At 47.1% G+C, this 14,322-nt stretch overlaps 2 protein-coding genes across 2 annotated transcripts; one reads left to right on the plus strand and one right to left on the minus strand.

Annotated features, from left to right (window-relative positions):
• Positions 1-6,596: 6,596 nt before the first annotated feature.
• On the minus strand, positions 6,597-8,222 carry LOC128731088 (gustatory receptor for sugar taste 64a-like). The gene is made up of 6 exons (XM_053824185.1): positions 7,805-8,222; positions 7,581-7,744; positions 7,228-7,511; positions 6,983-7,145; positions 6,819-6,908; positions 6,597-6,731 (listed from the first exon to the last, which is right to left on the minus strand). The coding sequence occupies exons 1-6, from the start codon at positions 8,220-8,222 to the stop codon at positions 6,597-6,599; spliced, it is 1,254 nt and encodes a 417-aa protein (XP_053680160.1).
• A 940-nt stretch (positions 8,223-9,162) lies between these two features.
• Positions 9,163-10,058, plus strand: LOC128731089 (glutathione S-transferase D7-like). Its single transcript, XM_053824186.1, has 3 exons — positions 9,163-9,252; positions 9,313-9,735; positions 9,817-10,058. The coding sequence occupies exons 1-3, from the start codon at positions 9,163-9,165 to the stop codon at positions 9,970-9,972; spliced, it is 669 nt and encodes a 222-aa protein (XP_053680161.1). The 3' UTR covers positions 9,973-10,058.
• The last annotated feature ends 4,264 nt before the right edge of the window (positions 10,059-14,322 follow it).

Here is a 14,322-nt window from a genome sequence, read left to right on the forward strand (position 1 = left end):
CGTGTTTGCGCTTCATACTCTGCATTTCGTCGTGCCAATAACCTCCATCGCTTGATGCTCGAACCATCAGGACGAAAAGTTCCGCATCACGATGCTGGCTGCATGCGCCAGGACGCTGATGCTCAAAAATTGCAGCGTTCCTGATTCGTCTCACGACACATCCCCACGGTACGGAAAACTGACAATCTTCAACCGTCTTTTGCAGCTGTGTCGCAGTTCAACTTGGAGGTTGCTTGCGTGAGTAAAATGCCAGCTGCTCGCACAAATAACAATCCCTTCGAGTCCTTTTCCCCCCTTTCCACTAGGTGGGTGGGTTTCCTGGCAGTACCCTCGAGCGGAAAACACCCCAAAAAACCGTCGGCACGCGTGGGGCGGACCCCTAGGGAAGACGACAGCACAAACAGTAACCCTAGTGTCAACCAGTGCTTTCTTTGGTTTCGCTTTCCTGGAACGTTGCGACGCCTCGTGGGGCATAGTTTAGACGTAAGTGATAACGCAGCGCTTTCCGCTTGTGGCTGAAGGAAAACAACAACTTACATGATGCTTCTACTCCGACGATTGTGGTGTGCCTCATGAGACACGCGCGTTTGAAACCTGAGCTTTTCCGGCGAGAGCAAGCATGGGGAGAGTGTCTGATTGATTATCCTGTTTTTGGTGTGAAGGTTTGTGCGTTTGAGCCCGTACCGTATTCGCGCTTAAACGCGTCTTGTTGTTTTGCGATTCATCGATGATGTTAACCCTTCGTGACTGCGAAGCTGTTGTTCGAGCTCAGGAAGACGTAGACGTTATACGAAGTGCTACTTTCATGATTTGATGGTTTGAGAGCTTTGCGAGCTTTGACGGCGCGTTATCTATTTCGTTTAGATTTCAAGTAGAACAACTTATGTAAATGTTTTGTTCACGCCAATCAGCTAAGGGTTGTTGTGAGGCGAATGGACGCTTTTCACCCGACTCGCCTGGCTGAATATTGAAATAAAACGCAAATTTACATAAACGCGGATAAAAGTAATGAGTGATTTACGTAGACGCTACCGTGCGATAGCACTTAAGCTTAATCTGTTTGATGAATGTCCTCCTTGAAGGTGTTTCGTGCTCTCTCTCTCTCTTTCTTCAAGAAGTGAAGCAGATGTCGAGAATAGCATGGATCATGGACGATGAGCAACAATGTTACGATACACAAACGTCGTGAAAGACGCACAGCAGGTGATAAAGTAATCGTCACCTCTAAATACGATGAGCCGAAAAATTTAGCAATGATTTTGTTTAAACAAGCAATTATGTAAAATTGAAACGATAGCTTTGATCAGCTAGTCTAACCACTTCCCCAGATGGAATGGATCTGAGCCATACTATTTGCAATGGGATTTGAGTTTTCGATGTCGTAAACAACGCAGGTCGTAATTCAATTATTCAGCTCGACCAAGTTGTGATTAGATTCGATAACGATCCGTGCGGTCACGCTAGAGCACTTCGTTGCTCACACAATCCCGGTTGAGCACGAATCTCATTCTGGATGCAGGTACCGCCTCAGATAGTCCATCCGACCACAAGAACCATGATGCTCGTGTCGAAAGGAATCGCCTTACAGCAGAGAGTGCGCCAGAGACTCCGTTTGAAGCTGAACGACGACGAGCGGGACACCTTTTTGCGTGGTTTGCGACCCTGTAAGTGCTGACGATCCGTGAGCGAATGCTGGCTTTCCGAAATGATCCTTTTCCACTCCTTCACTCACCAGTTGTCATTCTTGGCCAATTTTTTGGGATATTTCCCATCTACGGCATCACCGGAAGCGATCCATCAAAGCTCCGGCTCAAGTGGTTCTCACTGCGAGTGATCGTCAATCTGGTCGTCGTGGGGACGGCACTGCTGCAGTCGTACTTCGAGTATCTTAGGTTGAAGCAGATCGGTGTCAACGCAAAGAACATAAGCGGATTGATTTTCTTCATCGACGCTTGTCTAATCAATGTGCTCTTCCTGAATCTGGTCACTGAATGGCGTTCGGTAGCCACAAAGTGGCACGAGGTGGATGGAATCTTCAACAGACCTCCGTTCCAGCTGTCCGGATGGAATCTCCGCAAGCGAATGTGTACGGTGTCGTTTACGCTGGTGTTTCTGGCCGTGGGTAAGTGTGACACGTGTGTTATTCAATTGTGTGATTCAAAACCATTTTGTCCTCTCTCCAGTGGAGCATGGCTTCTCGGTGGTCAGCAATGTTCACAATCAGCAGCTTGAGATACGTTACTGCAACTGGACGGTGACCAATCACTTCAAGCATTACGCCCTGCGGCGATTCTCGAACATTTATCTTAACTTCTCGTACAACGACATCAGTGCCGTCTTCTTGACGGTAAGTTTTGATGCACAGAACCAAACCATCGGGCAGGCATTTTAGACTAGTGTCTTTTTGGCAGTATGTATCTTCCGCGCTGACCATATACTGGAACTATCAGGACATCTTCATCATCATGGTGAGTCTTGGATTGGCGACTCGATTTCAGCAGATCAACAACCATCTGAAGCTGCTGTCGGATGGAGTGTTGATTCCTGGTGAGGAGTATTGGATCCACGTCCGAACGACGTACGTGTCGGTGTGTGAGCTTCTAGATGACGTCGATCGTGCCATTTCCTGGACGATGCTCATATCCTGCGCCACGAACCTGTACTACATTTGTTTGCAAATTCTACACGTTTCGAAGTGAGAATATCCTGCACTTTGCGGAACGTTTCCACCGAGCTTTATCTCCGTTATCTTGCAGGAAGCTTGCGAACACAATGGAGGACCTGTACTACTGGTATTCGTTGGTGTTTCTCATTATTCGTACGATCATAGTGTTTCTCTCGGCGGCGAATATACATGATTGCGCCAAGAAACCGCTGGAAATCATCATGAAGATCCCGAACGTTGGCTGGTGTGTCGAGGTCAGTACCGCAGGCGTAACATCAGTTGATTCGGCTATTGAGCTTCATCTTGTCGTTTCAGCTCGAGCGGTTTTCAACCCAGTTAAAGAGCGAAAAGGTGTCCCTCTCGGGGATGGGATTCTTCAACCTCACTCGACAATTGCTGTTTTCGGTAAGAAATTCTGTGGATAAGAAGATGCTCTTGCTTAACGAGAGGTTCACTTGCAGATGGCCGGCACGATAGTGACGTATGAGCTGGTAATGCTGAAATTCGACGAGGAATCGGAAAGTAAAGGATATATTGCTCTCTGTTCCAAGTTTCCGTTTGAGCGGCTCTGAGCCCCAACCAAATCATAGTAATCCGGCAAGTGGTCGCCGTTTGATGAAAGAGAACGTAGCATATAGGAATAAATTTTTTTTTTGCCATGGAGTGTACCCATCGTCAATCATTTGTTGCATCCTTTAAATTCGTTAGTTTGTACAAACACTATATGGGTAGTAGAACCGGTTTGTGGAACCTGCTAATGGAGTAATATGGTCGTTTTTAACTGTTGGAGGGATTTTTATGCCAAACCCCGTAAATGAAACCATTGCGCATTAATAACAAAGTGACTGGTCAGTTTTGTTAGGTAGTTTGCTGCTGCTTCTGCGGGTTTGAGCAGCAAATCGGAAGATCGGTGGATGTGGGACGACTCCGTCGTCGATTACACTGATTGGGCAACGAACCGGTCCGTTTGAAGAACGTTCATATCTTGTGAAGAATCCTACCAACCGTGCCACCGAAGCACGGTGAGCTGGCTCGTGCATATTTCGAAGCAATTCACCGGCACAAGACGATAGACAAGCACCGGTACGTACGAAAGTTCAATGTGGAAAACTTCCACCGTACGGATTCGGATTCGTTCAAATATGATGACATTTGCCCCGGTGCGAGTAGCATAACCTTGAACCTTTTGCAATTCGTAGTTGGGGTGAGTTTGAGGTGACTTTCTTCAGTATCGAGTTTTGGCGTTCAAGATAAATAAAAAGATCAATTATTTTCATTAAAGTGCTGTAAAAAATGGTTGTGTTCTGTTACTTTATTCATTTCGTTTTCTCTAAGTGATAGTCAACAAATGTGAGTTGTAGAGCGCATACGTTCTAAAGACGAATAAGTTCATCTAAAGACGAAAAGTTGGCAAGCGAAAATATAAAACAGTTATCACGTTCAGACAAGAGATTCCAAACAGCAGTACATCATAGTTCCCAAGCACCACAGCCACATAAGCCGATTATAAGAATGAGAAACATCGTGCTTCAATGTCGCCTTGTAGGACGAAACCTTGAAATTCAATGCGATCGTTTTCGGAATAGTCAACGTTTTTCCTCTACTGCCCAAGGGCAATGAAACAGTGAAAGCGTGTTTGCAGCGTTTAATTGTAGTTTTTATTGCGCTGGGTCGTCTGATCCCTTTCGCTAGTGCGTATCCTTTCGATTTGTCATCAGTGTGAATGGGGTGCGCGTGACGCCACTGCACCAGCAAGCCCACATCTCGTATCCTCCCGAGTCCTCTCTATCGCTCCATTATCATCAGACCCCACACGCGTCGGAATCGTTGCAGGTTGCGAATGCGAGTAAACAACAGTGCGAGCCGGGATTAATTTGTACTTCACGGGTTCAGAACGATTCTGAGCGCCCAGGCGACATCGTCGACTTTATGGCGTGCCGTAACACCATTACATTATAGCCCCTGCACTCTCCGAAAATCCTGCCGTCGCTGGTGGAAAATCATGCCCTTGAAAGTGGTCCGTATCGGAAAATGGAACCGGTGGCCAGGTGCAAATGAGCCCCCCTAGATTGAATCCAGCCTGTTGTAGCCGGAGGTGGCGTGATTTATCATTCAATCGACGCGTTTTCCTTTCACCAGTGGTCGAGATTCAATCAATCTGGTGCTCCAGGCCGACAAGCAAGGAGTGCCGACTCGATGGTGCCTGGGACGTCATGATTGGGGCTGGTTTCGGGTTTCGGTTGCCGGCGGCAACAATCCGGAGCAGAAACGCACCACATCCTTCTCGATGGCGCTGGTTGCGGAAACGCGGCAACGTCACATTCGTGCGAGCTGCCGAGGAAATTGACGACCGAAAAGAGCGCTTCTACTTGGCTATCGCTAGCGGTAAGCTCACGCAGTTGCGACTCGAAAAGTGCTGGTAATGTGGTTTTTTTTTCTTATACTTTGTGAAACAGTGCTTCGGTGGGTGCGGCTGTTTGGAGTGTTTCCCCTGTCGAACATCACGGTTCCCAATCCGGCCGATTTTCGATTCCAATGTTTATCCCCGTTCATCCTATTGAGTGGGCTGACTATTGCCGGTGGCCTGCTCGTGATGACCAGTGCCCTTATACGACTCGACCGGATCGGCATCAACGCAATGAACATTGCAGAACCGATCTTCTTCGGAATTTGCACGCTTTTGGTTCTGCTGTTCGTACTCCTGGCGAAAATATGGCGCGATTTCATGATGCATTGGGCTCGACGTGAAGAAATGTTTTTCGCCCGCCCATACGGGGCCATCAACTTGAGGCGACGAGTGCTCTTGATAGCAACGGTCATCCTCGTATCCGGTCTCTGTATGCCACAATCTCGTTACACCCGTGCGGGCTAGAGTAAACTTATCACATACTTCTCTTGCTTTCTATTGCATTAGTGGAGCACGTGATCTACGTGATCAACCAGGTGTACAATGTGTACCAGGAGAGCCTCGCCTGCCGGTACAATGTGACAAATCCTTTCAAACTGTACAGCTCACTTACCTTTCGCTCGGTTTATCAGTCCGTTCCGTATCACCACCTGCTCGCTGTATACCTACTGGTAGGTGCTGTGTTATATGTTGTGTGCGATCGTGTAGTTCTTTCGATGTGTTCTTCCAGTACACGACGATCTCGCTGACATTTGTGTGGACGTTCACGGATCTGTTCATCATGCTGATCGCAACTGGGATTTCGTGTCGCTTTGGGCAGCTAAACAAGCGCATCGAGTGTAATCTCCTCAACGGCTCTGAGGTGTTCTGGGGTGAAATAAGGACGCATTTCGTTGGACTGATGGAGCTGGTAGATCAAACGAACCGAGTCATTGGTCCACTGGTGATCGTTTCTTGTGCCAACGACATGTACTTTCTCTGTCTACAAACACTCAACACGGTGGAGTATGAAAACTACAAAAGGCTCAATCCTAGCATGGTGTGATAAAGGTTCATAAAAGTGTACTCAAAAATTGTACTTCTCATTTTTATCCACTGTAGACCTAAACCGTTTCCTATCAACGAATGGTACTTTCGATACTCGTTCACGTTCTTGATCTTTCGAACCTCCGTCAAGCTCTGGTTCGCGGCAGAGGTAGACGAGAAGTCGACACGGACACACCAACTAGTTCAGAAGGTTCGCAGTGAGCACTACAACGATGAGGTGGATATATTGCGCATTTGTTCAGCAGCCGGTGTTTCGATCTCTGGCATGGGGTTTTTCAACATTACGCGGAAAATATTCCTTACCGTGAGTGTTACCTCATGAAGGAACCGTGGTTCTTCTATTACATAATTATCTCGTCCACAGATGGCCGGTTCCATACTGACTTACGAACTTGTGTTGCTTCGCTTCCACCGATCCTCAAAAGGTGTCGGAGAGGACCTTCCCTGCGGCTATGTCGACTAAGCATCGCCAGAGAACTAATCTACATTGCTCTGCATTTTCGGCTCGAAAGAGAACTCTTCCGAGGAGCATTCCTTCACGATACCCCGGTTGGCAGTGCTTTGAGCGAAGTGAAGCATCACCAACTCGTACGTGATGATAGCACCAAGCATCTAGGCAGGCGAAAGTAAAGAGTTTCCTTGTGATGAAATAAAGTATTTTTTACCGAATTGTCTACATATTGTAAGAGGAACGCCTACCGTTAGCATCGTTTGCTTGGTGAGTCGAAATAAACCCATTGCACTGATCGCAATCGAGTTCTTTCGAATGAGATCGTAGAATCGTTCGATCTGTGAAAGATAACGATTGTTCCACCATTAGTGGGGCATACTTATGAAGTGCTCATATAAAAAAAAAGTAGTACCTCTACACACCAGCTAACAGTTGGTACGCGACGGCATAGTTTTAGTGGTCTAGAAGCAATCTCGTGTACTGACGAACAGTAATGCAGGGTCAGGAACGTTCGCAGAATCACGCAGAACAGTGAGTAGTACGTGAATGCGATCATAATGACATACTTTTCGGTCCTGTCAAAGCAAAAGAAATGCATTATTGCTTGGATTGCTTGCAAAGATGGCGATTCAGTATGTTTGATTGATTTTAAAATACCTAACGAGATGATATAGCTGATAGCATATGAGATAGAGATTAGTTCCGCAAGACACTATCAGTAATGGCGAACAAAGAACCATAACTTGTTCAAGCAGTTCACTAACCAACACGTAGTCCTCATGCATCTCACACCAGAACTTTTCCTTAGCAACAACTTGTACCATGGCGTAAAATCGGATCCTCGCATTTAGTCGATCGAAGTAACTCGCCAAGGCGATACTGATCATGATGATCACAACGTCCTGCACTGTCCAGGCCATGGTAAGGGCTGTGTTGGCATACTGAAAAAAAAATATCCGGTAGAACATTAAAAATAGCAGACTTACACAGAGCACAGCTAGTGTACTCACCTCCATGAACATAAATAATGGAAAATTGTACGGTACTCGTTGAAAGAAAAAGCTGTACGTACGACGGGCGTAGTACTCCGAGAGATTACTGTAATCCCAGTGGCATGTACGAGCTTCGTCCACCTTAACGTAGACGGTTTTCGCGATCGACAACATGTGTTCCACTGAAATAAGTTTTAAATAGAAGTGCAAAAAGCTATACTAACTAAGCCTTTGTTATTTACCGAATCCAGTGCAAATCAGTAACAATGCCACTAGTCGGATTCGCCTTGTTGAACGTCGTCCATATTCTTGCGCGTTGTATTGCATCACATCGAGACCTTCCACTTGTTCCCACTTTGGTACGATTGAAACCCAACGACGGGCCACTCGCAGTAGCAGCAGCATGATGAGGACAACATCCAGGTAGAACAGGGGCCCAAGGAGGTTGTCCGCGTTGACACCTATAACTTTCAGGCGATCGTATTCGACATAGCACAGGAGCAGGCCGACGTGTATCAGCACCAAACTGAGAATCGTCTGGAACGAGCACCATCGGAATTTCCAATGGACGGGATTACAAGCTAGCACCCCTTGGAGAGGAAACTGTCCAAACAGCTGGAATATAATCAGTACAGGACGGACGGTGTCGTGAAAATTCATCGCACATTCAACAGATCCGTAGCTACCGTTGTACTGTTCGGACTGAGCCAAGGACCAACAGCTTTACTTTCATCATCATCAGCTGTAGGGTTATTAATTGCAGTAGATCGTGTCTCTGACAAAGAAGGAAATGCAGCGCTAATGAATTGCTACATTCTGTAATGGGAGCTGGACCACGGTAGTGATTGATGGGCTAAACCGCATTAACGCTACTGGCTGCTTTACACAGCCGTAAAAGTCTGGAATGGTTCGCATGTTTTGATTTTAAAGTTGTAAAAAATCGGATTTTTGTTTATTTTCATTGGATGGAAGATTGAATAAAAGTTATCGATTTAAAAATTGTTCAAAATGCATCATATTTTTCAATTGCATAGTTCAAGGCGCTTTTAGAAAAGGATTACCGGCTATGAACCTTACATGGAAAATGATCAGAAAAGGAAACAAGATGCCTTAAAAAATCTCTCTATGCTTGGGATAGACGTATACTATATAAATGTATCCAACGTCCATAAAAAGGTGCTAATACATATTGTGTATGATTGCAGCAATGATTAACAGCAGACAAAGCTATTCTTTCAGATGATGTTCAAATGAACTTTACCCATGCAGGTTCGTGCGATGTCGGTTTACAAGGAATAGATAACGCCAGTTAGCGCCACCGGTGAACATAATCAATGCTGTAATCATTGTTCCACGGTAGTGTAAAGCATATTGCTTATCAGCACCATCGAGGGGAGCGAGAGCGAAGAAGAAAATCGTCACTTATCTATGACCTACCGTGAGTTCGCTCTGTTTTATCGATATCATCGACGAGTGAGATGCAATCGCACGCACGGAACAGATTTGACGCTCTCAGTCTTTTGCGAGAGCTTGAACGGCGATTGTACAGGCAAGACGTTAGTGGTTCCCATTTGAATATAGAGTTTTCTCAATAGCCAGCATGCCAGCTCCGACACTGTACTACTTTCCCATGAGCCCACCTGCCCGAGCAGTGCTGCTGTTGGCCAAAGAGCTGGGTATTACCGTGAACGTAAGTACGGTTTAGTGATACGTGAAAGATTCGATAACTAAAACCCCATCTGACGTACAGTTGAAGGAAGTAAACCCTATGGCCGGCGAAACGCGCACCGAAGAATTCATACGCATGAACCCTCAACACACCATTCCTACGCTGGACGATAACGGCTTTTACTTGGGGGAATCACGAGCCATACTGACCTACCTGATCGACGCATACCGACCGGGTCATACGCTGTACCCGAACATTCCCAAGGAAAAGGCCCTGATCAACCGCGTGTTGCATCACGATTTGGGATCGTTCTATCCGAAGTTTTTCGGCATTCTGGGACCATTTTTCACCGGTGCGGTATCAGAGGTCTCGCAGGAGATGAAGGATAGTGCACAGAAAGCTCTGACCGACTTAGAGAACTATCTCATTCGGAACGACTTTTTTGCCGGAGAAAATCTCACCGTCGCTGACTTGTCGCTGCTTCCTACGATTTCCTCTGCCGTAGTAAGTATAACAGTGGCGTCAATAAGCATGTTTACGTCGATCGTCTGGACCAATTTCTAAGCCTGGTGTTTTCGTTTGTAGCACTGTGGACTAGATTTGACGAAGTATTCGCGGCTGAACGCCTGGTACGAGAGCTGTCGTCAGCTGAAGGGATACGAGGACGATCAGGAAGCTGCCCGACAGGTGGGCGAATATCTGCGCTCCAAGGTCCCGACTGCGCTGGAGGCATTGAATTAGTGATCAAGTTATTCCTTCATGGCGTTCGCTAACGTCATTCGGTTAACGTGGAGTCGCGTTCAAAGTGAGATAAAGCACTGTCAGCCACTGACGTCTTAGATGGTGACGAAATGATGATAAGACGCAGTGCCGTAAGGCCATTGTCGGTATTTACGCCGCCAGTCATGATCGGCGTCAATATAAGGGTGTAGGTGAATAATTTTTGTTGCCCTCAGCGTGCTTAATCGCTACACATTTTTCTATTACTTGTATTTTTGATATTGATGACAGTTGTTCAAGGTCATGATGGTTAAATATGCCGCACGCACAGGTAAGAATGGAAGGTGACATAATTATAGCATAGTATAGTCAGTACAATCTGAATATTTTTCAATTGTAAATTGACAACTACATTACATCAAATTATTGGCATTGAATTGTTTCCATGTTGATTCCACCTTGTACCGAAAAAATGTCCCAGCAAATGAATGAATGAATGATAGCAATTCCTTGTTTTAGGTCATGTTCTTGATTGTATAATTCATGCATCTATTTCATGCAACATGTGGTAAAGTTGTTGTATATATGATTACTATTTCCGATATTTTTTGAAATTTTGAGAAAAAAATCTGACAACAAAAATTAAAATCGCTTGAGAAAATTAAAAAGATTCGCAGCTGATTTCGGTTTCCAAATAATATTAAAAGAAAGCAGGTTTTGCCTGTGATGAATCTACCATACGCTTAAATGAGAAAAAAAATTCAACATCAGGATTCAAAAGGCTGCCCTGAGACGTGCGTTAATCATCGGTCCCGCGTTGCTGCCTTTCTAGCCTCCGTAGGAGCGATAATGGATTAACGTCTATTAGAGATAGAAGGCTCATTATGCTTTCCGAGTCGTACCCTTGAGCCCGTTGGCGTTTCGTTCTGGTTCGTACTAATGCAGCGGCCAGTGTGCAGTCGGCACTGCACTGGGTGGGAGGATAAAAAAGCTGATGGAGATCGATACCAATCAGAAGCGCCAATGGCGTGGAAATTGGAAAAGTTTCGCCCGAAAGTGTTCCCATATTACCGACGGATCATTCCACCAGGCCATGGGACCGGGTAAAGTGGAAAAATCACGCCATGTAGGCTCGTCGTATAGCTGTTGGGATTTTTTTTCAGTGCTATTTTTAGGTCAATGCTTCGCTTTGCTGCCCGTGGTCAACATATTCAGTTCTAACTTCAGGACGACGCGTTTCAAGGTCCGAAGCCTGCGGTTCCTTTATTGTGTACTATACCTAGCGGTGGCGGGAGTTTACAGTGTGCTCTCGATCCGTTGGTATGTCAGGAAAGGACTCAATATCACTTATTTCGGTGAGTCCGAACATTGATCGAAGTAGGCCGAATGCTAACCCCGTTCTGCCTTCACAGCAAACTGCGTGTATCTTGGCGTAGTGTACTTGTCGGCGTTGTTATTTTTCTTCATCGCAATGCGATGGCAATCGATACTGGCGGCCTTTGCGTCCTGCGAGCGTCCGTTTCTGCAGGAGCACTATCGTCGGCAAGCCAAGGGCGCCATCAGCCTAGCGTGGAAGATCCGCTTTGTCGGTTTCGCCATCTTCATACTAGCGCTCATGGAGGATGGGCTTAACTACTACTCGGCGTACGAGAACAACGTTGTGCAAATCACCACTTGCAACCGAACCAACGTGAGCTTTTGGCACAATTTCTATCTACGCGAACATCCCCACGTGTTCCATCTGTTGCCGTTCAACGGAGTCACTGTGGTGATCACAGAGGTTAGTCCGTTGTCGCCTGCCTTGTCTTGGAAACGTTGTTGAAATCAGAAATAAGCGTCCTGTGTGTTGCAGTGGATCAACCGTTGTTTGCGGTACACGTGGACGTACGTGGATATCTTCATTATCTCGTTCAGTTACGGTGTGCAGTACCGATACCATCAAATTGTACGCCGGCTGATGTCCGTTCAGGGGATGGCCTGTCCGACGAACTTCTGGCACGAGCTGCGCATGGACTACGTGGCCGTTTCGGAGCTGGTTGGTTTCCTGGACGCTCAGTTCGGTCATCTCATCCTGTTGGCATGCGCCAATGATATGTACTTCATCGCAACACAGCTCTTCAACGGGTTCCAGTACGTATGTCTCTGTTGGAGCTTAACCGCGATAAAGTCATAAACCGTGAACGTGCTCTCTCTCTCTCTCTCTCTCTCTCTTACAGAAAGCGACGTGCGATCGCAAACTACATCTACTTCTGGTATTCGCTATTGCTGTTGATGTTCCGCACCATCGTGATGCTTTACGTCGGATCTGGAGTCTATGTCGCATCCACCAGTCCATTGCCGTGGCTGAGGAACGTTCCTTCGAAAAACTGGGGAATCGATGTAGGTATCCCGTGGGCTAAAGTGTGTAAGTGTCAAAGGATCCTGTCTCTTCTTCGCAGTTGCAACGGCTAACGGACGAGGTTTCGTCGGGGGAAAACGTCCTCTCCGGAAAGCAGTTTTTCTTCCTCAAACGCCAGCTCATTCTCGCGGTTCGTAAACAAGCTTGCGGGGCAATTTTCATGAATGGATATCGACGATGCTACGTGTTTAATTTTCTTTCCTCCCCCAGATGGCAGGGACGTTAGTGACGTACGAGCTGGTGTTGCTGGACCAGGTGAAAAAAATACCGGACACATCAACAGACTGCTCGTACTTTTGAGCGACCTTGGGCGCGGGTTGTAGGGTTCTTTTTTCCGTTTTTCCATTGCGTGATCGCCGCAGCGACATTGCTGAGTGTGTAGAGCGTAAACAGCACCTGCTAGTGTTCGCACGTTATTCTTTATCGGTTAATTAATCGCTTGCCCCATGGGTGTGCTTGAATGCTTGATTGCTTACGATGCAGCTCATTTGACCGCAAGCTCCGGCGGACCAAGTGGCCGGGAAGTAACCTTTGTAGCAGCTCGAAGCAGAAAGCGCTTCGATTGAGTCGAGTGCCAGTGACCGTGTCCGGGATGACACATGGTGGTAATTAGTACAACCGAACCGAACCGAACCGAACCAAATCCTGACCCACTGATCACCGATGGAGTCCCCCGAGATTGATGACTTTCATCGAGCCGTGCGTCCGTTCATGGTGCTGTCGCAGCTGTTCTCGCTGTTCCCGCTCGGTGGTCTATTCCGGGCCACACTTCAGGAGATCCGGTTCCGGTGGCTCAGCCCGGTCACCGTCTACAGCTTGTACTTTTTCCTGTCGGCTGTGCTCACACTGACAGCGCACATTTACTACAGCATTCATGATGGCATCCTAGGCACGACGGAGATAAGTGAGTACACGGGAGCAGTATAAGATGAGTCGAGCGGAACGACCATAAAGTGCTTCGAACATTGTGTTCTCCATTCCCGGTTTAGGCGGAATTATTTACTACTCACTGAACCTGGGCGGTGCGGTCGTGTTCTTCACGATAGCGATTCGCTGGAGGACGATTATGGAGCGATGGCGCAGTTTGGAGGAAGCGTTCCTTCATCCACCATACGCTGACCGGCGATTTTGGACGTTGAAACGCATCACCGCCGTCATCGGCACAACGATGCTCGTGTTGGCCTTTGGTGAGATGAAGCTCGATCGATTCCCTAACGATCGGTGACTCAACTAACGCATGGTTGGTTCTCCCGTCAGTCGAGGACGCGTTGCACGTGGCATCCGTGTACTACACGAACCTACAGTTCTTCAAGCGCTGTGACAACAGCACCCCATACTGGAGAATGTTTTACGAACGCGAGCACCCGAAGTTCTTTCACTACGTACCGTACAGTTTGCCGGTGGTGCTGCTGCTCGAGCTGACCCACAAGATCTTTCTGTACGTGTGGACCTTCATGGATCTGTTCGTCATCTTTGTAGCTCTGGGTCTCGCCCGTCGATTCGAGCAGTTCTATAGTCATGCGGTCCGTTACAAAGGTCGTCACGTGCCTGGGACAGTGTGGCAACAGTTGCGCTTGGACTATGGATGCATATCGAACCTGGTCGCATACATGGAGGGCATCATGGCTCCGATCATTGTCTGTACCACGTCATCCGACCTGTTCTTCATCTTTTTCCAGATGTTCAATGCTTTCCAGTAATCAAGTCCAAGCCACCGGAACAGAGCTTGCGAGGTCTGTGTTTTTAACGCGTACTTTTTACTTTGCAGATTCTCCGCCTCGTTGCTGTCAGAAGTGTACTTTAAGTTCTCGCTGGCGTTTCTCATCTTTCGCACACTGGCAATGCTGACGGTTGCTTCCAACGTTCATGTGGCCTCGCTGAGACCGCTCGATATTCTCCGCTCGGTGCCGATGAGCTGCTGGTCGATAGATGTGAGAAGATCGTTCTTCGAAAACCACTATCCTAAAGCCATT

Source organism: Anopheles nili, chromosome 2, assembly GCF_943737925.1.
Source record: "Anopheles nili chromosome 2, idAnoNiliSN_F5_01, whole genome shotgun sequence".
Lineage (NCBI taxonomy): Eukaryota > Metazoa > Arthropoda > Insecta > Diptera > Culicidae > Anopheles > Anopheles nili.